Source organism: Esox lucius, chromosome 8, assembly GCF_011004845.1.
Source record: "Esox lucius isolate fEsoLuc1 chromosome 8, fEsoLuc1.pri, whole genome shotgun sequence".
NCBI lineage: Eukaryota > Metazoa > Chordata > Actinopteri > Esociformes > Esocidae > Esox > Esox lucius.
Genome location: NC_047576.1, coordinates 4,464,114 through 4,482,044, shown reverse-complemented (window position 1 = coordinate 4,482,044; position 17,931 = coordinate 4,464,114). Strand labels below are relative to the sequence as shown.

Sequence of the window (17,931 nt, the reverse complement as noted above, 5' to 3'; positions counted from 1 at the left end):
TTTGAGAGGGACAATTTCTATTGCTAGCAAGTTAATGGTTTGAACTAATTGTCCTACTAAGGAACACAGGGAAATAATACTTCATTTACTACAAAGCCTACATTGAGTGTAATCAGATCAAAATCATTATTATGATTATGTTAAATTACTTCATAGTTGTTTAGCTAATGCATGGTTGTCCACACTACGAAGTTGCGAACCCGTTACTATTACAGCCGAATCATCCACGCTCTGGCACGACTCCGGGACAGTTACGTCATATATTCATATGCATTTGTCCGATTTTCATTGTTTGCTTTAAAAACAGTGTAATAATACGTTGAATTCATGCCACGAATACAATTACTAATTGTTGAGCTATTTCTTAAGCCACTAGTAGTAGGTTGCAACACGATAACGAGGCTTTGACGGAGGGTGATGTTAACAGTTCCTGCTCCCTGGTGAGGACTTGCCCGCCTAGGTTGAGCCACGTTTTTGACATTGTTATGTATGTAAAAATTAAGTATAGGAAAACGTACAGTGGAGCAACTATGCTGACAGGCCGCCTGAACACAGCCCGAGTAGGCGAATGTATGTGTGCGAACTGGAGATGGAACGAGGAGCGATGTGAAGTGTAAATTGGCTTTAGCGCAGAGCAGGTTTCTATGCTTTTGCAGGGACGGCTATGTGTAGCCGAAGTTCTGTGCATGCTCAGGCCAACATTTGTCGTTTCCTTCATAACTTGTTTAGATTTAGTGTGTGTTGTTAAAATATTAAATGTTGGATAGGCTAATTAAACACGAAATGCTAGCTTGCATTACTACAAAAGTAGATACGTTTTCTGTTAAATCATGCCCTTCAAGAAAACAATGGAGCGATATGGTGAGGCATTTTTCTTTCTGTGAGAAAATCGCTAGGACTTGGAGCGGCGAGAACTGCTCGGTCAGCAGGAGATTGGAATTTTCCGACGCTCGGCTATGCGCACAGCTTTCCACTGGCGGGTAAAATACGTGGTTGTTATTAATCATTACAATACAATTCGGTGTGATTCCTATGTGAATAGTAGCCTAAGCACATTGTATAATGTAGTAAAATGGCCTAATCACTGTTGGAATCCAGTCGTTGATTTACAAGACAAAATAAGAGATTGACAAATATAACAATGCACCCCGCAAAAAACATTTTTTTGTTGCCAAAGAAATTAGCCTAGTTTTTGTTGGGGTAATAATATAATAATAATAAAATAAGTTGATTATTATTTAACTGGCAGAATAATCAGCTGGAACCAATTGAGTCTTTGATGCCCAAGAGAATCTCGATGATTCTAGACCATAGAAACTTAAGTTACAAATGTAAAAGCATCAGAGTAGTATGACTTCTGCATGTATGACATTTCTCAAGGTTAGACTGTGCAACGGAGGAGTTTCTTGCTCTTGGTGAGAACATAATTTTGTTTTATTTTAGTGGTGATATGTGTTAGTTTTTAAATACAGTTTTTTCAATAAATTGGATAAAACACTCAGCTGGAGTAGCAGGGGACAGTGTCTGATCTCTTCTTAACACTTCTTAAACCCTGTGTTGACCATGGTCATGTTCATCTTCTTATTCAACGCAATATGTCTGATACTAGATTGAAGACAATTTTGTCCATTGTTTGAGTGGGGACATTACCATCTGGTCATAAGTCCACTGTTCACATAAATCGGTGCTCTTACCTTATCCAGAGCCTGTCTCCCCTTTAGGTTCCTTCTGATGTTCTGACCATTTGTAGCAAGTTCATTCTACCCGCTGTGGTTTCGGCTGGCTATCTGTGTAACCACACAGCAACTGATGATGTAAAAGCAGCTTAATAAAAACAGAACAGCAATGAGCTCAACACCACTGAAGGCCACAACGAAGCGGAAAGACAACTTTTTAGGGATACAGATCCATTCTAGGACAACAACCTTAATAGATAAGCATGGACACACTGAGACTCGTCACCATCTATATCAATCGATCCAGCACAAAAATATGACGGACCAGTACCACAGAGGCAGGATGATAAAATGTGCTTTCACTCACCAAGGCTGAGGGCTCAGCAGTTCTTCCTCTGGGCAAACCTTTCAATGACTTTGGGAATGAAATCATGTAGCTGCTGAATCAGCTGACTTTCAATGGACAACATGGCCAATGCGTTGAGTCGCGGCTGTCCCATGGTATTGCGAGTAAAGGATTTTACCCTCTTCCAGGTGGAAAAGTTAATTCTCTGACTTGGATGTCGTCATACGTGTTTATGATATTTTCAAGCAGAGTGGCGGTCTCAGCAAAAGCCTCCTCTAGGTTGTTCTCATGGATGGATCTTAACAGAGACAGGGCCGTCTTTCCAGTGTGAAGCTCAGTGTGGCGGTACAGAGTGGTCAGCTCAGACTTCAACTTTTTATCATTTCCTAGAGGCCATTGTTTCATCGCACAGTCAAGCTCAGATGTAGGGAATGACAGGACAAGTTGTGGGAAGAGCAAGCTGTCAACCAGCTTGGCAGCAAACAGGTGGTCACTTTGTGAAAACCTCTGCTCCACCTGGGAGATGACTGTGTCGCATGCCTCCTTCATTAACGGCGCAGTGTTGGTTACTCGTCGGCCTGGCTCGTCTGTACCATCAAGATCGGTGGCAGCCCATTCATCAGTTTGCTTCCGCATATTCTGGACATTCTCCTTGAAACAGGTGAGCGCACTGCTAATCCCAGATGCATCGATGAGTGTGGTATAAAACATCAACTTCTGGCATAAGGAAGAAAAAAAAATCCAGCAGCTGCAGAAAGACTCACTTATGGTGGCCTCATCCCATCCTGGTTGTGTGCATATGTCTTCCATACACAGGAGCAGCGCAGCGCGGTTTTCCCAAACTGCATTGACAGATCTAAGTTCCATTGTACAGCGGGTGGCCTTGGAATGCGTCTCTGTGTTGCCTCAGCAAGTGCCGCAACACGTTTTGGAGAGCCGGAGTAAAAAAACACCTTCAGTATGATCATCCTTGCTGAACAAAGTTGCTTTCAGGTTCAGCTGGTGAGCATAGCAGTGAACAAACTGGGCATGTGGGTATGTCTCTTTCATTAGCGTCTGTACCCCTCATTACAGCCGCACCATGGTAAGTCTGAGCGATCAGCTTTTCTCCCAGCTTCAGTGGTTCCAGCACACCCTTGATGATCTTAGAGAGACTGAGTCCAGTTTTATCTTTGATTTCCACTAACTCCAAAAACCTCTCTGTCACTGTATTGTCAGGCAACATGTATCGCAACACAAACACCATTTGTGATTTACTGGAGACATCAGTTGTCTCATCCGCCTGCCCCTGCAGTGCGGTTTCACATTTTACACCCAGTTTAAAACATGTTATAATCTGACTGAGAACGTACCTGTTTTCCTCCACTTGTTTTTTATGCTGCTTAATGGAGCGCCTGTATGCACTGTCAACTTGGGCAGCGACATTTACCCTAACAAGTAAGCCCAATTTCACAGCATTGTCCAGATGACTCCCGCTGCTCTCATGTTTTGCAATCCTCTCAGAAACATGTTTCAAAACTTTGTAACCCGTCCTCAACCAAGTACCATCTCCACCAAATAGCAGACAAGGAAAACAGAAGAGTGACTTATTTTGTATGCTAACCGTTAGACACTTTTTCTTCAAAAACCACTCCACATTTACCAGCAGTTTGAGTGACAATATCCCGTAGCTGATGGATACCAAGTCGCTTTACTTCAAGTTTCTCCTCCAAATTAAGGGTTTCAAACTGGTGCTCGAGTATGAAATCCACTTTATTCATTTTCTCAAGTTATATGGCGTTTGTGAAGCTAACAAGCTAGCTAAGACAATCTACCCTCCTCACTCTTCTTGCCTACTAATGTTGGCGCCAGACAGACAGACAGACAGCCAATCAGGTCTGAAATACGAAATGACGTTGTAGTGGGGCTACCGGCTGTCAGCCCCACTTGGCATCAAATTTGTGTGATCTACATTGATCACACTAACATTCTGGGCATGCGTATTAATATTTTCACACGTACAATGTGCATTGCATTGTGAGAGAGGGGCTAGCCCCACATTCACGTTTACCCTATGGCCTACTACTGCGAACTGGAATCGGCAGAACGCAGTCTGAAGCAGCAAGGCAGGGACCAATGAACATTAAATAAAATCCTAACAGAAAAAAAATTATCTTGTTGCAGTTCTTTCTGTTGACAAGTGGCCCACCTGCCCCTAATGACCAGTTGTCCCTGAGAAAGACAACATATCAGATGTTGAAACTGTGACATTTTATTGTCTTGAAAAAAACATGTATTTTTTCAAAAACAATAACATTTCTCAGTTTCAACATTTGATATATTGTCTAGGTACTATTTCCAAATAAATACAGAGATAAATGATTTGCACATCATTGCACTCTGTTTTTATTTGCATTTTGCACAGCATCCCAACTTTTTTGTAAGCAGGGTTATAAGTAATGCGGACAGAGGTGAGTAACTTCCAAATGTTTTCATGCTGGAAGAAACGCTGCCGTAGCTGGCTGGCGAAGTGGCAAACAAACACAAATTACAACTGACTGTATGGGTCAGAACAGAACTTAGAGAGTTTATAAGAAACTGAGGTATTGTGTTATAAATAAGTAAATTAAAGTAGCCCATTAGACAAATTGTGTCAATGCCAATCTGATCAGAGCGGTTTGACTATGATTCTCCCAAAAACGTTCACAATGAGATGGTAAAAAATGCAGTAATTTTATTGTTCAGTACGTTGACATATCAAGAGTGTTTCCTTAGATTGTTTGCACATTCCTTCAACCCGGGAGAGAAGACACCCTTTTTGATCAAATAAACAAGCAAACAACTAAATAGAATACTTCCCTTCCTTTCAATACTGTGGTAAATTATAGGCTGATTAAACCAGAACATTCTGTAGAGCTTCAGAGGCTTTCAGGTATACAGCATTATTAGCAAAGAATGTCACACTAAATCAACCAAAAACAACATTAACCAACCAAAGAATCCAAGAACAAATACTGAGCGTGGGTGTGAAACGTCAACTCAGTGGTGTTCAGGTAATGAGCGTGAGAAGAGTTTGTTCAATACCTCACAGTTATCTGGGTCAAATTAGCTGTGCAGGCAGTGAGCGAAGTGTTACGAAAGTTCGGTAAACTTCCCAAAATGTCCAGGTTCTGACACAACCCAATACAGTACAGTGGAGCGATTCGGAGCAAATGATTCGCTTTATGTCTGAAAAATCATGCAACAAAAAGAAAAATACAGTAACTGATAACCATGAGGGTTGACAGTTCACTTCGTTCTGGGCAGTGGAATACAAAATGAACATTACAAAAAATATATATATATATTTATATATATATTGTTTTTAAATGATGTTCAACCGGGAAACGTATCAACAATTTGCGTTAAGTTGGATGTAGGACTAGAAATAAGTAGCAGCATAATTTGGCAGCAGTAGAGAGAATGATGATGATACAGGGGCTTTGTCCTAAATTACACACTATCCCCTAACACAGAGCCCTATAGGTCCTGGTTAAAAGCAGTGCACTATGAAGGGTATAGTGTGCCATTTGCATGACACAGGAACACAGTTCAAAACTGTCCTGTGTCCTCGGATGATGACACAACAAAGCATCCTTTAGATACCCCACTACATAATGCATTATAGTGGTCTATGAGTGTTTCAATACATTTTGCATTGCTCATTAGACATTATAAATGAGCTGATGATGAAATACACAGTAGGTATTTAGAGGAAGTGCCAAAGACAACATGGTGGGCAGTAAAGAGTCGACTGGGAAGACTTGTAATCCAAAATAAACCAATGACCCCCTGACAGCAGGATACAGTACCATATACACCAATAACTAACATTCTGGAGGTTTACTTTAAGTGCACTTTCACAGTTTCACAACAATCAATGAGACAATGAATCTGCTTCCTACTGGAGGCTCATTTAAAATGTCCAAAAATCCTAATAAACACGCCTAAAAGACAAACTGATCAAGCTCCAGTAAGATTTAACGGATATGAAGTATTTGAGAAATGTAGAAAGTAAGGAGAGGTTCTACGTATTTCTAAGGATCTGAAGATGAATCGGTGAGATGTCATACCCTTCCATTTGTCACACATATAACTCATCCGTCCGTCAGTCACACATATAACTCATCCGTCCGTCTGTCACACATATAACTCATCCGTCCGTCTGTCACACATATAACTCATCCGTCCGTCTGTCACACATATAACTCATCCGTCCGTCTGTCACACATATAACTCATCCGTCCGTCTGTCACACATATACCCATCAGTCTGCCTGTTATACCCATCTGCCTGCCTTTTATACCCATCTGCCTGCCTTTTATACCCATCAGTCTGCCTGTTATACCCATCAGTCTGCCTTTTATACCCATACCCCCGTTTGTCTGTTATTTCAAAGTCTGCGGTCTGTTATAGGCTAGTCCTTTACCCATCTGCCTGTCTTTAACAACTGTTTGCTAGATGAGTCTAGTTTCTATTTAAAAGGTTTTCTCTAGAAAATTTCAACTGATGTATCCTTGTATTGGATGATTCCTCTCTTCTCAATTAAACACACGAACCATTGAACTGAAGCCAGGAAGTTTGTTTCTGCAGAGAACCAGTCTGTGTGTCACAGCATTCCAAATCCTTTGGCATAAGTGATAGCTTTGAGAAGTCTCTCCTTCAGTTTCTCCTTTGTATCGTATTCGGGGAGCAGCAAGGCGTTAAAACAAGTGTGCGAGGTGGGCAACCTGAGGACAGAATGAGAGAGAGGGGGAGGAAGGGAGAGAGGTTATGGATACGTCCAAACTGCCGACAGTGTTCCAGTAAAACAGGACTGGAGTCTGGCGTGGAAGTCTGTGGTATGACACGTGCCACATAGCGCCCTGATTCCTCTGGAACAGATCTGTGGCCCATCCAGGGAAAAGGCAGCCATTTCGGGGTCACTCTTGATCTCACCTGTCGGTGTCGGGTCCGTTCTTGGCTATGATCATCTTGAGCTTGCCCAGCCCTCCTACTGGCGCCCTGTCAGTCCCCGTGGTGAACTGGAGAAACAGCCTTTTATCCTCATCACTAAAAGAGTGAACCGTCTCCCAGAAGTCTCTGTGTGTCAGAAAGCAGGGAAACAAGACTCTGTATTCCATGTCTTTTCTCCACTGTGTGACTACATAATAACACTTTAGGAGAGATATTGAAAATGAATGAATGTACTGGACTTAAAATCAACGTAAAGAACATGTCTGTGTCGTCATGGAGGTAAATTAGAGCAATCAAAAGATGGATTTACTTGATAATCCGACAATCCTTGTGGTATCCTCCGTCATACTCCGTCGTTTCCTCGAGGGCGTAAAAGTCTAAATTCTGCAAAGGAAGTTAGAACACAAAAGAGTTAGGATCACCTGTTCCTTAAGATGTTTCGTTTTATTCACCTAGTTTGTCACTGTACGTACCTCTGCAAAGTCTGTAGTTTGTCTAAAACGAGTATCTATGAAAAAGAAGTGTTAAATGTACTAAGTGATCTTACCCTGCTCCCACAGATAAGTAGCTCCACTTCCTCAGGTCGAAATAAACACTTGAGCGGTGACTCGTTTGTGACCATCTGAAAGCCCCTTCGAAAGGCTTTAAACTGGCGCTCAACACTCTTGTTTAGAATGTACTCAGCATACAGAGACACAAACTCCTGAAGAACCCAAAAGACACACCCAACAGTACTCATCAGAACAATGTCATAATTTACTGTATTAACGTATTGATACTTCAGCAGTCCAACTATTATCCTCATTAACAGGTATCCTACATTTCTATTGTCCTCATTAACAGGTATCCTACATTTCTATTGTCCTCATTAACAGGTATCCTACATTCCTATTGTCCTCATTAAGAGGTATCCAACCTTCCTTTTGTCTTCATTAACAGGTATCCTTCATTTCTATTGTCCTCATAACAGGTATCCTGCCTTTCTATTGTCCTCATAACAGGTATCCTACATTTCTATTGTCCTCATTAACAGGTATCCTACCTTTCTATTGTCCTCATTAACAGGTATCCTACCTTTCTATTGTCCTCATTAACAGGTATCCTATCACCCGATTGTCCTCATTAACAGGTGTCCTACCTTCCTATTTTCCATGGTAACAGGTATTTTGTCCCCGTGTTCCTTCAGGTCATAGGTGATTGGGTCTCCGAACAGGTCCGTCTGGGAGATCTGGAAGGTGATCATCATGTCCTCCTCCACATTGCCCTCATACTCCAGGAGCTCCTTCAGACTCTGGTACAGAACCTGGTGGTGACATGCAAGGACAGTCAGTCAGACACTGACCTCCAGAGAACCTCAGGGCAACTGGAGGGACCGCCCCACAGCAGTCAGTACATTGACAGGGGCGGACCACATCACCATGGTTACACGTACCGGATGAGAGTCCGCCAGATCCAGGTAGGTCCCTTTCTTTCCCATTAGCTTCCGGTAAACCACCATGGGAAAGTGGACGTCCAGGATACAGTTGTTGTAGATGGCCAGGCCCAGGACTATGCCGATCAGGGTGAACTGGGCCTCGTTCTCCAAGGAGGATGGGTTGAACCAGAACAGCTTGGTGGACTCGTCATATGTAAACATGCCTGGATCAGAGAGATCAGACGGCGAACACAGGACATTAATGCTACGAAAAACAGCTAGGAAAGTTAGCGTGCTGTGAATCAATTACATATGTATGCATTCAGGTCGAAGAATTCCAGAAACGTCCCCAAATCCGAAGGATTCCTGAATTTTCTTGCTCACCGTCAGCTGATTCTGGGAATTATTACATTTCGCGAAACACCGCGAGCCACAGACGCCGACCACCACGACACTGCACTTGACCAAGAACATCTCACCGATATCAGGGTTGAACATCTCCTCCAGGACTAGCTGAAAGAACTCCTTGGACACGCCTCCCTCATCCACGCCCTGCTCCCCTTCAAACTCCACGAACAGCTGCTTCCTCAGGTCCGCCGGGTTCTCCATGGCAATCATCTCCAGCTGAGGAACACGGACACAGCGAGTCGGAGTAAACACCGGAATCACAAAACGCAGCGCGGTTCTGGAGCCGGGCTCAGCTGGAACCCATCCAGATTACAATTTAGACTCCTGAGTATGACCGAGCACAAGGACTCAGGGAAACCGCCTCTCGGTTCCTCACATTAAACGGACCGGCGTGCGCGCTCACACGTTAGACACTCACCCTGACGAGGGCGTCGTCAATGATGTGGTCTCGTCGTACTTTGAGCCGGAGGTACGGGTTCAGCTGCTGTCCCTGGACCAGGCTGTAGAGGGCAGTGATGCGCCGCTCGCTGTACATGCTGATGCGGTTGTCGTAGTACAGGCCCAGGCTCTTCGTACAGGCGTTCAGGATGAAGGGGCAGGTCTGGAAGGAGAACTTACTCTCCGAGTCCACCTTGAAGAAGGTGAAGTCCTTGTCCATCTCCAGGACATCGTTTAGCGGCTCGTTGACAAACTCCTCGAAGGGGATGAGAGGTTGTCTGCAGTCTAGGGTCCTGATGCCCAGCTCCTGGTAATTGGATTTGTTTGACCATTTGAAATTAGAATTTAACCAGATGTGGATTATCATGTGTTTTTATATCATGTTGGATTGAACAAATCCATCTATTTTTGAATCAGTTTTGGCTAAGCAGTGTTACTTTCAAAGTAACTGTCTGAAATCATACGGAATAAAATAACCTCCATTCTCACCTTCTCCAAAGGGTCAATCCGGGGCCCCTTCTTGTTCCTCCTCTCCTCGCCCAGTAACTCCTGCAGGGTCAGCTCGCTGGACTCTGACGCAGGCTCCTCCTCTTCGTCCTCATTGTGGTCTGTATCCAGGTCACCTCCCAGCACGTTGGCATAGAACACCAGCTTCAAATCAAATCAAACTTTATTGAAAGTGTGCTGACAATTAAATGTCTTACCATTAAGCCAAATACAAAATCAGTAAAAAATAAAATAAATGTTGTTCCTTGCATCTCTTTCCTGAGAGGGAAGTCATTCCATGGCTGTGGAACACAGAAAAGAGCATGCTTCGCTCCTGGCCTCAGTTGTAGGGATTTTGAGTAGAAAAGGAACATTTTATGGAACATCTGAGCAGTCAGATGAGAGGGAGCCAGTTGGTGATTATGAAACCTGGTCCATACCTTAAGACACTTTGCTGCAGCCACCACACAGTCGTCATCATTCACCAGGTGTTCGCTGTCATACTCGTTGCTGATCACCTAAAAAATACCATGATAGCAATAACAACACATTTAATTAGAATTACAGCTAAGCATATCGACATACCGCTATATATCCTGCGGTCGACAACCTCCCATTAAGAGTTAACACTGTTCGTTTGAGATTAACCCCAAAGTTCTATGGATGTCGAAACACTGAACAACAGGACAATATAAATAAAAAAATAATAATTATATATGAGAACACATGAAGACTGAATGTCGCTATGCATTCCATCCTAGTCAGTATGGGCGACAGCAAAAAAAATACAAAATAGAATCCGCCTCAGATCCAAACCGAAATGAAGGGCTTACCGTGAAGGTGATCAGCTGTTGGAAGGTCTCCATCATGCGCCTGATCTGCTCTATGCTGTACTGGGACCACAGGCGGGTCAGCTTGGCCAGCGCAGGCAGAGGGAGTTTACTCATGCACTTACAGAACAACGGCATGGCCATCTCCAGGTACTCCGGGCTGTGGAGGTTGCTGTTCTCCATCACGATGACGAAGATGTTCAGGTAGTCCGGGTTGGTGTCGTACACATCCAGATAGGTCAGGTCCAGTTCCACGTGTGGCGTCAGGTAGACCAGGGCGTTCAGGAACGCCGCCTCGATGGTCTCGTTGGACAACAGTCGAGCGTAGACTCTCCTCACCGCCTCCACGTCCACCGAGACCTCCACGGGACCCAGTCGGCTCTCCGCGGCCGCCGCACCCCGGGAGGATGCCGACGCTTCGGACTCCTCCGACTCCTGGTCCATGGCGGTGCTACGCTCCTTCTCGTCCTCGTCCTTGTCCTCGTCCTTACCCTGGTGGGCCTTCCGCTGCTCCTTGGTGTGGGGCTTGTGCTGTCCCTGGTCTTTCCTGAAACTCTGAACGAGGCCGTCTGCGCTGGAGAAGATCCTCCCGATGACTCGGATGAGAGGAGAGTAGTCCCTTTTCCCCTCACAGATACTCAGTATCTCATACACCTTGTCTTCTGTCAGGTAATGGACCTCTGTAACAAACCAAACAGGAATATCCGCCACTCTGGAATGCTGACGCGGTGAAGTTATTTTTCAAAAACACAAGAACAGACGTTTCGATCAGAATATATTCGTTGCCAGGTTCTTTGCCCCAAAGCACCTCTGTGAAAATGCAAGCAACCACTTATCTCTCTCAGACAAATGTAAGACCGCAATGAGGAAGAGAGTTATGTATAAGTCAGGAAAGAATGACCTGCACTATATCTGACCGGCGCTTATTGGGCTTAGGTCAAAAGTAATGCCCCTGTAACAGACATTTGGATATAAGGATGTATGCGAAAAATGCAGAGCTTACCTCTGAAGTCCTCCCTAGGCGGCAACAGATCGTCCTTGTCCGTCATCTTCCTTTCGTGATCGCCCATTAAGGCAGCGTGGGTGTCTTTGGCACTGTGGTTGTCTGGGAAGGCAGCAGAGATCCCTTTCTTGGAGGGGTGAGGATCACAGAGTTTGGCGTTAATCTTATAGAGCTCCAGGGCCCTGACGGCCGCTGCGTTGTTATCCATCGGTTGAAAACCAAGACACGACGCGCAAAACTCATTCGTGCAGGCCCCATTTCCACAGCCCTCGGTTAACTGGCGGAAGTAGCGCTCAATTAGATGCTTTGCAGCCGCTCTCTTCCTGTACAAAACATTCAAACAGGAAGTGACAGGACTTCAGGACGAAAGGGAAGCTTGCTCATGACAGAACCAATCACAAACCTCCCAGATACAGTGGAGGAACACATTTACATGTTTGTGAGGAAAGCAAACAGACAATTGAAGCAGAATACCTACACATTCAAATTATTATGCTAAAGGTACTAATCATTTAATCACAGCACTGCATGCATTTTGGAGCAAAATGTAGTTAGGCCCTACGAATCAGCTCCAAAATTACCAACTGATCCATTCCATAAATAATGTTTAAAAGAATACTGACTGTCACCATTGTGTCAAAAAGATACAGCAGAATAATATCCTTGAATTTTTCAGATCACAGCAGTGGTCATATGAATAACTGCTTAAATAATGAATAACTGCTTAATAATGTGCTTAAAGAAGTGGCTCAGTGCAGAATACATGGGTATGGGTGTTAGTAGTAATATGTGTTTAGTAACATGCCTTTACCCGACACTTACATTCGGCTTGGTTTAGAGTCTTCTGAGACGTAGATAAGGATGAGCTGAAATGGGCAAGATGGAAGCAAGTTAGCAAACTAACCTCTGATGATCATCTTTACTGGGCTTCTCTGAAGGACTGTCAAGATAAAGTGCACAAGTACGCCAAACTCTGTTTCTGTGTGAAAGAAACTAACGAAAAAGACCAATATGAACAGGTTCAGGATAGGCTTTAAATTATTATTCACTTGCTGCTTTCGACATACGTCTTAGTCACTCAGAACATGGCTACTGCTGTGGGCAGGCGATTCTACAGTACTCCGATGTCAACAAGCTCGTCACATTTGTTGCTACCAATAACACTTTTAGAATCAGCTGGTGGCATTGATTCAATTTATTTAGTGTTGCAACAATGTTGACACACACACACACACACACACACACACACACACACACACACACACACACACACACACACACACACACACACACACACACACACACACACACGAGCTTGTGTGACATGTTTACATTTCACATGCGCTGAACTGTCTCCACAAGCAATGAGACAGCTAACTAGATGATTCAATGGCAGCCAACTGAAAACAGATGTCAAAGTGACAATGTCAACAACGGAAAATAAAAATAAATTAAAGAAGTAAAAAACATTTCAAATGTCTATTCACATTTTAACGATCTTTAGACATGCTGATCATGCAATCACGCCCCCGCCTTCCTGTGACAAGATTGAATGTAAATTGCAGTCCAATAATATCCCTGGTGTTAGCTAGCTAGCTAGATTGTAGGCTACCGACCTGAGTAGTATCTGAGTCATGCAGGGGCGGACTGTCTGTCAAATCAGCTTTCCTTCGACAGTCTTGCTTTCATGCTGTATTCATGTATTCTCTATTAGACTAGCTTCGGGACTTACTATCTACTATTCGAGTGGGTGTTTCGCGTGGCAAGAAATTATAAAAGTTTAGTTTTAGGCCTGCTAAACTCCCGGGTCAAAAAACATACTCGACCATTTTGTGTCAACACGGGCAATGTATCCCGGCATGCAGCGCATGGTAATCCAGAAAAACAAATAATGTCATGATGACACCGGATGACTCAGTAGATAGTACACACATTGATATGTACTGAAACGTACTTTTAAATAATAATGGATTAAAACGAAAACAAACACTTTACACGTAATATTTTTTTAGAAAATGCCAGAAAGCTGAAATATACTTTATAATCTAAATAAAATACAATGGAGACAATTCCATATCCAAATCAAAACAGCAAGTGTGATATTCAGCAATCTAATGCTGAATTTGTTCAAAAGAAGACAGTGAAGCAACATTGCAGAATAGAGTAAAATAGCTAGTAGAATTTAGTAAAATAAAACACATATTTATTTCAATACTAAATAATTGAATGTAACTATGTTGTAACACTGGGAAAGAAGAGAAAATAATTTATAGTTTCATTCTAGTGTTTCCTAGTTCCACCACAGCTCACTTGGTATGTTGCTTAAGGGTCAGGGTTGTGGTAAAATTCCCATGATTAATGGTCAGTGTTGTGGTAAAATTCCCATGATTAATGGTCAGTGTTGTGGTAAAATTCCCATGATTAATGGTCAGTGTTGTGGTAAAATTCCCATGATTAATGGTCAGTGTTGTGGTAAAATTCCCATGATTAATGGTCAGTGTTGTGGTAAAATTCCCATGATTAATGGTCAGGGTCTGGTAAAATTCCCATGATTAATGGTCAGGGTTGTGGTACAATTCTCATGATTAATGGTCAGGGTTGTGGTAAAATTCCCATGATTAATGGTCAGTGTTGTGGTAAAATTCCCATGATTAATGGTCAGTGTTGTGGTAAAATTCCCATGATTAATGGTCAGGGTCTGGTAAAATTCCCATGATTAATGGTCAGGGTTGTGGTACAATTCCCATGATTAATGGTCAGGGTTGTGGTACGATTCCATGATTCTGGCATTAGAATGTTTGCCCGCAGTACTGTTTTTCTATATGCAATTCATAACAAACATGGATTTAAATTCTTTAAAACTCAATTATAGGAGCTGATATTCATTAGATATTCTATGCTACTTACTGATATATTAATGATCCTACACACATGTAGATGACAGCAGTGAGGGAACAATTCAGGTTGAAAATGATCTAAAAAGCTCTGCAGTGTGAATACTGGAACTTATTTCCATGGGAATACAGAAACTTACCACCATGGGAATACAAGAACTCACTGACGCAGGAATACAAGAACTTACTGCCGCTGGAATACAGGAACTTACTGCCGCTGGAATACAGGAACTTACTGCCGCAGGAATACAGGAACTTACTGCCGCAGGAATACAGGAACTTACTGCCGCAGGAATACAGGAACTTACTGCCGCAGGAATACAAGAACTTACTGCCGCAGGAATACAGGAACTTACTGCCGCAGGAATACAGGAACTTACTGCCGCCGGAATACAGGAACTTACTACCATGGGAAAACAGGAACATACTGCCACAGGAGTACAGGAACATACTGATGTAGGCTATAGTCCAGGCTAGGACTGACCCCCTGAACGATGGGGCCTATGGTCAATGCTAGGGCTGTGCCGTGGTGCAGTAGAAATGCTATCGAGCTATGCTGTTTTATTCAATCTATTCAGTGCCGCCTCTTCCCAAAGCGGTGCATAGCTCATAAAACTCTAAGATCTTCTGTTTTCCTCTGTGTAGATACACCATGTCTGATGACATTGGAGTCAATTGGCAGTGAGGCCTGATGTGTAAAAGTCCTTGGGGACCGTAGCTGAATGATGCTGTGGTAGTGTCATGACTCTAGCTAGGTGGAACGGTGGATGTTGTTTTCTACAATCTTGTGAACTGATCGACAGAGGAAACCAACTGTTATCTGAACAAGCAGAAACACACAACATCTGCCTCCCAAATGAACCCCTAAACCCTAGGTCCCTACATTTGACCAGAACACTATGGGCACTAGAGTCTTGGTTCAAAGGAGTGCACTACATATGTAATAGTGTGCCATTTTGTGACACAACCCACTATAATGGGGCCATTTTTGTCCGTTCAGACACGGAGACAGGAATCCTTTTAAAACTCCATAGTCAACAGAGCGTGCCACCACTGGACAGCTCATTTCTCAGGTCTTTCCTCTCCATCAGTTTTAGGATCTAGTTAAATGGCACTGACAAACAACCTCTCATCAATCACTTTACACACAGCCTCCTCCAGGTCACCCCTTCTCTCTACTTCACACCCTGGGTCTGTACTGGGTTTCAGAGACATGCTGGGCTTCAGAGACATGTACTGGGCTTCAGAGACATGCTGGGCTTCAGAGACATGTACTGGGTTTCAGAGACATGTACTGGGTTTCAGAGACATGCTGGGCTTCAGAGACATGTACTGGGTTTCAGAGACATGTACTGGGTTTCAGAGACATGCTGGGCTTCAGAGACATGCTGGGTTTCAGAGACATGTACTGGGCTTCAGAGACATGCTGGGCTTCAGAGACATGCTGGGTTTCAGAGACATGCTGGGTTTCAGAGACATGTACTGGGTTTCAGAGACATGTACTGGGTTTCAGAGACATGCTGGGCTTCAGAGACATGCTGGGTTTCAGAGACATGTACTGGGTTTCAGAGACATGTACTGGGTTTCAGAGACATGCTGGGCTTCAGAGTTTCGTTGTGGAAAGGTGGCTACAAGGACGTTGTCAAACATCCTGGCCTGAATATCTATGGGCCAGACACCGATAAACACTATTTCCCAAAACATCTATTCATGATACTAAATATCTTGCAGATAAATCTAATTATTAGAGGGATCCTAACAGTGTCCTAGACATCTTGGATAGATCCTCTTCCAGGTGCGCCCTTACCTCTAATTCAGGCAAGTTCTTCCACATCAAGAATAAAACATGTTTTGAAGTATGGAAGGTCTCCAACGTCCCTGATAGAGAGTATTCCTTTCTCTCTTACAGAGTATAAACATGAATCAGCCACTTCCTGGTCAATGCCTTTTACCAGACCGTTGTAATCTCTGACAACAGCCATGTTGCCTTCTCATTGAGGCTGGGTGACATTCTGCCATGAGAGACTGCAGAGGTTCAAGTCTCTGCTCCTGCTTTCATCAAACAATAGAAATACTATATGAATGCAATCCCAGCAAATATTACAAATTTGTACTTACAGAAAACCAAAGCTCTTAACCAGTTGAGATCAGAATCCTCGTATTCACCGGAGGGACCAACTTCGCAGGTGGGCTCCCAAGCTGCCAGAGGGAGTCACAAGACGTTTGATTATTAATCCCCCTAACCATGATGGTGCTGGCCAAACTACCCGGGTGTCTAATGTCTACCTGTCGGCCTTCATCTGCTGCCCCAATGTTGAAGCAACAGTCATGTTTCATACATAGTTTTGTCATCTTATTCAAATCTAATCTCCTGAAAAACAAGATTTAGACTGTTCTTGACTTCACTTTCTCACCCAGGTTGTCTTTTCCTGGTGTCTTATTATTGGTGAACATCTGTAGTTTTACCACCTTTCTCAGTTGGCCCAAATTCAAAAAATATATGATGGTTCATTGTTTAAACTATCATGTCGTAGTTTTTCCACTCTACTGGTAAAATAGTAACTGAACAGACTGGCAAATGCTTTTTTTAAAACACGTATCAATCAAGAATGGAGATAGATTAGATGACGGCTTGTGTCATGGCTGAGTCAAGACCATTTGCTATATTGATTTCTTCTGATCCCTTCACCTCAGGTTTGTTTGGGACTCCATGTGGGCTAGATGTGTGTTGCTCTGAAGGGAGAGGCAGTCGGCAAGGCTGCACCATTTCAGCCAGTCTATAAATCTACAGCAACGTGCAGCTGATCTCCGAACCACGGCCTCTTCCTCAACAGTAGTTAATCCCTGTGCAGTGCTCCGACCACGCTTCTCCTGGGGGAGTGCTCAAGATCCTGGGAGGGTACCACGCTAGGAACAGAGTTTTATTCCAGTGGGACATTCTGTCTCTGCAGCAGTCCGCCCGGGTCCCCTAGAGAGGTTCCTAAACGAGTGCCAATAGGCACCCTGGGGCTCTGGTCAAAAGCAGTTCAATACACACACCGATCAGCCATAACATTATGACCTCCTGCCTAATATTGTGTAGGTCCCCATTTTGCCTCCAAAACAGCCCTGATCCGTCGAGGCACTAGACCTCTGAAGGTGAGCTGTGGTATCTGGAACCAAGACGTAAGCAGCAGATCCTTTTAGTCCTGCAAGCTAGGAGGTGGGGCCTCCATGGATCAGACTTGTTTGTCCAGCACATCCCACAGATGCTTGATTGGATTGAGATCTGGGGAATTTGTAGGCCAAGTCAATACCTTGAACTCGTTATTGTGTTCCTCAAACCATTCCTGAACCATTTTTGCTTTGTGGCAGGGAGTATTATCTTGTTGAAAGTGGCCAATGCCATCAGGGAATACTGTTGCCATGAAAGGGGGCACATGGTCTGCAACAATGCTTAGGTAGGTGGTACGTGTCACATTA

The 17,931-nt window shown here is 43.6% G+C and overlaps 1 protein-coding gene across 2 annotated transcripts; it reads right to left on the bottom strand.

Moving 5' to 3' along the window:
• Positions 1-4,720: 4,720 nt before the first annotated feature.
• On the bottom strand, positions 4,721-13,439 carry ube3a (ubiquitin protein ligase E3A). 2 transcript variants are annotated; one of them, XM_010871291.5, is made up of 14 exons: positions 13,192-13,439; positions 12,398-12,441; positions 11,576-11,898; positions 10,576-11,252; positions 10,183-10,260; positions 9,746-9,907; positions 9,237-9,563; positions 8,890-9,034; positions 8,429-8,634; positions 8,135-8,299; positions 7,544-7,699; positions 7,307-7,380; positions 6,979-7,122; positions 4,721-6,770 (listed from the first exon to the last, which is right to left on the bottom strand). In XM_010871291.5, coding segments are annotated over exons 2-14 (2,580 nt in total). In that variant the 5' UTR covers positions 12,400-12,441; positions 13,192-13,439; the 3' UTR covers positions 4,721-6,649. The 2 variants fall into 2 exon arrangements, with proteins under 2 accessions (XP_010869593.1, XP_010869594.1); XM_010871292.5 differs by having other exon boundaries at positions 11,576-11,702.
• Between the last annotated feature and the right edge of the window lie 4,492 nt (positions 13,440-17,931).

What these genes read in the sequence shown, in the direction of transcription:
- ube3a (XM_010871291.5), bottom strand. An exon ending in GCCTAGGGAGGACTTCAGAG is followed by an intron (nt 11,253 to 11,575) that starts GTAAGCTCTGCA and finishes GGTTTGTTACAG; the next exon opens with AGGTCCATTACCTGACAGAA. An exon ending in AACAGCTGATCACCTTCACG is followed by an intron (nt 10,261 to 10,575) that starts GTAAGCCCTTCA and finishes GGTATTTTTTAG; the next exon opens with GTGATCAGCAACGAGTATGA.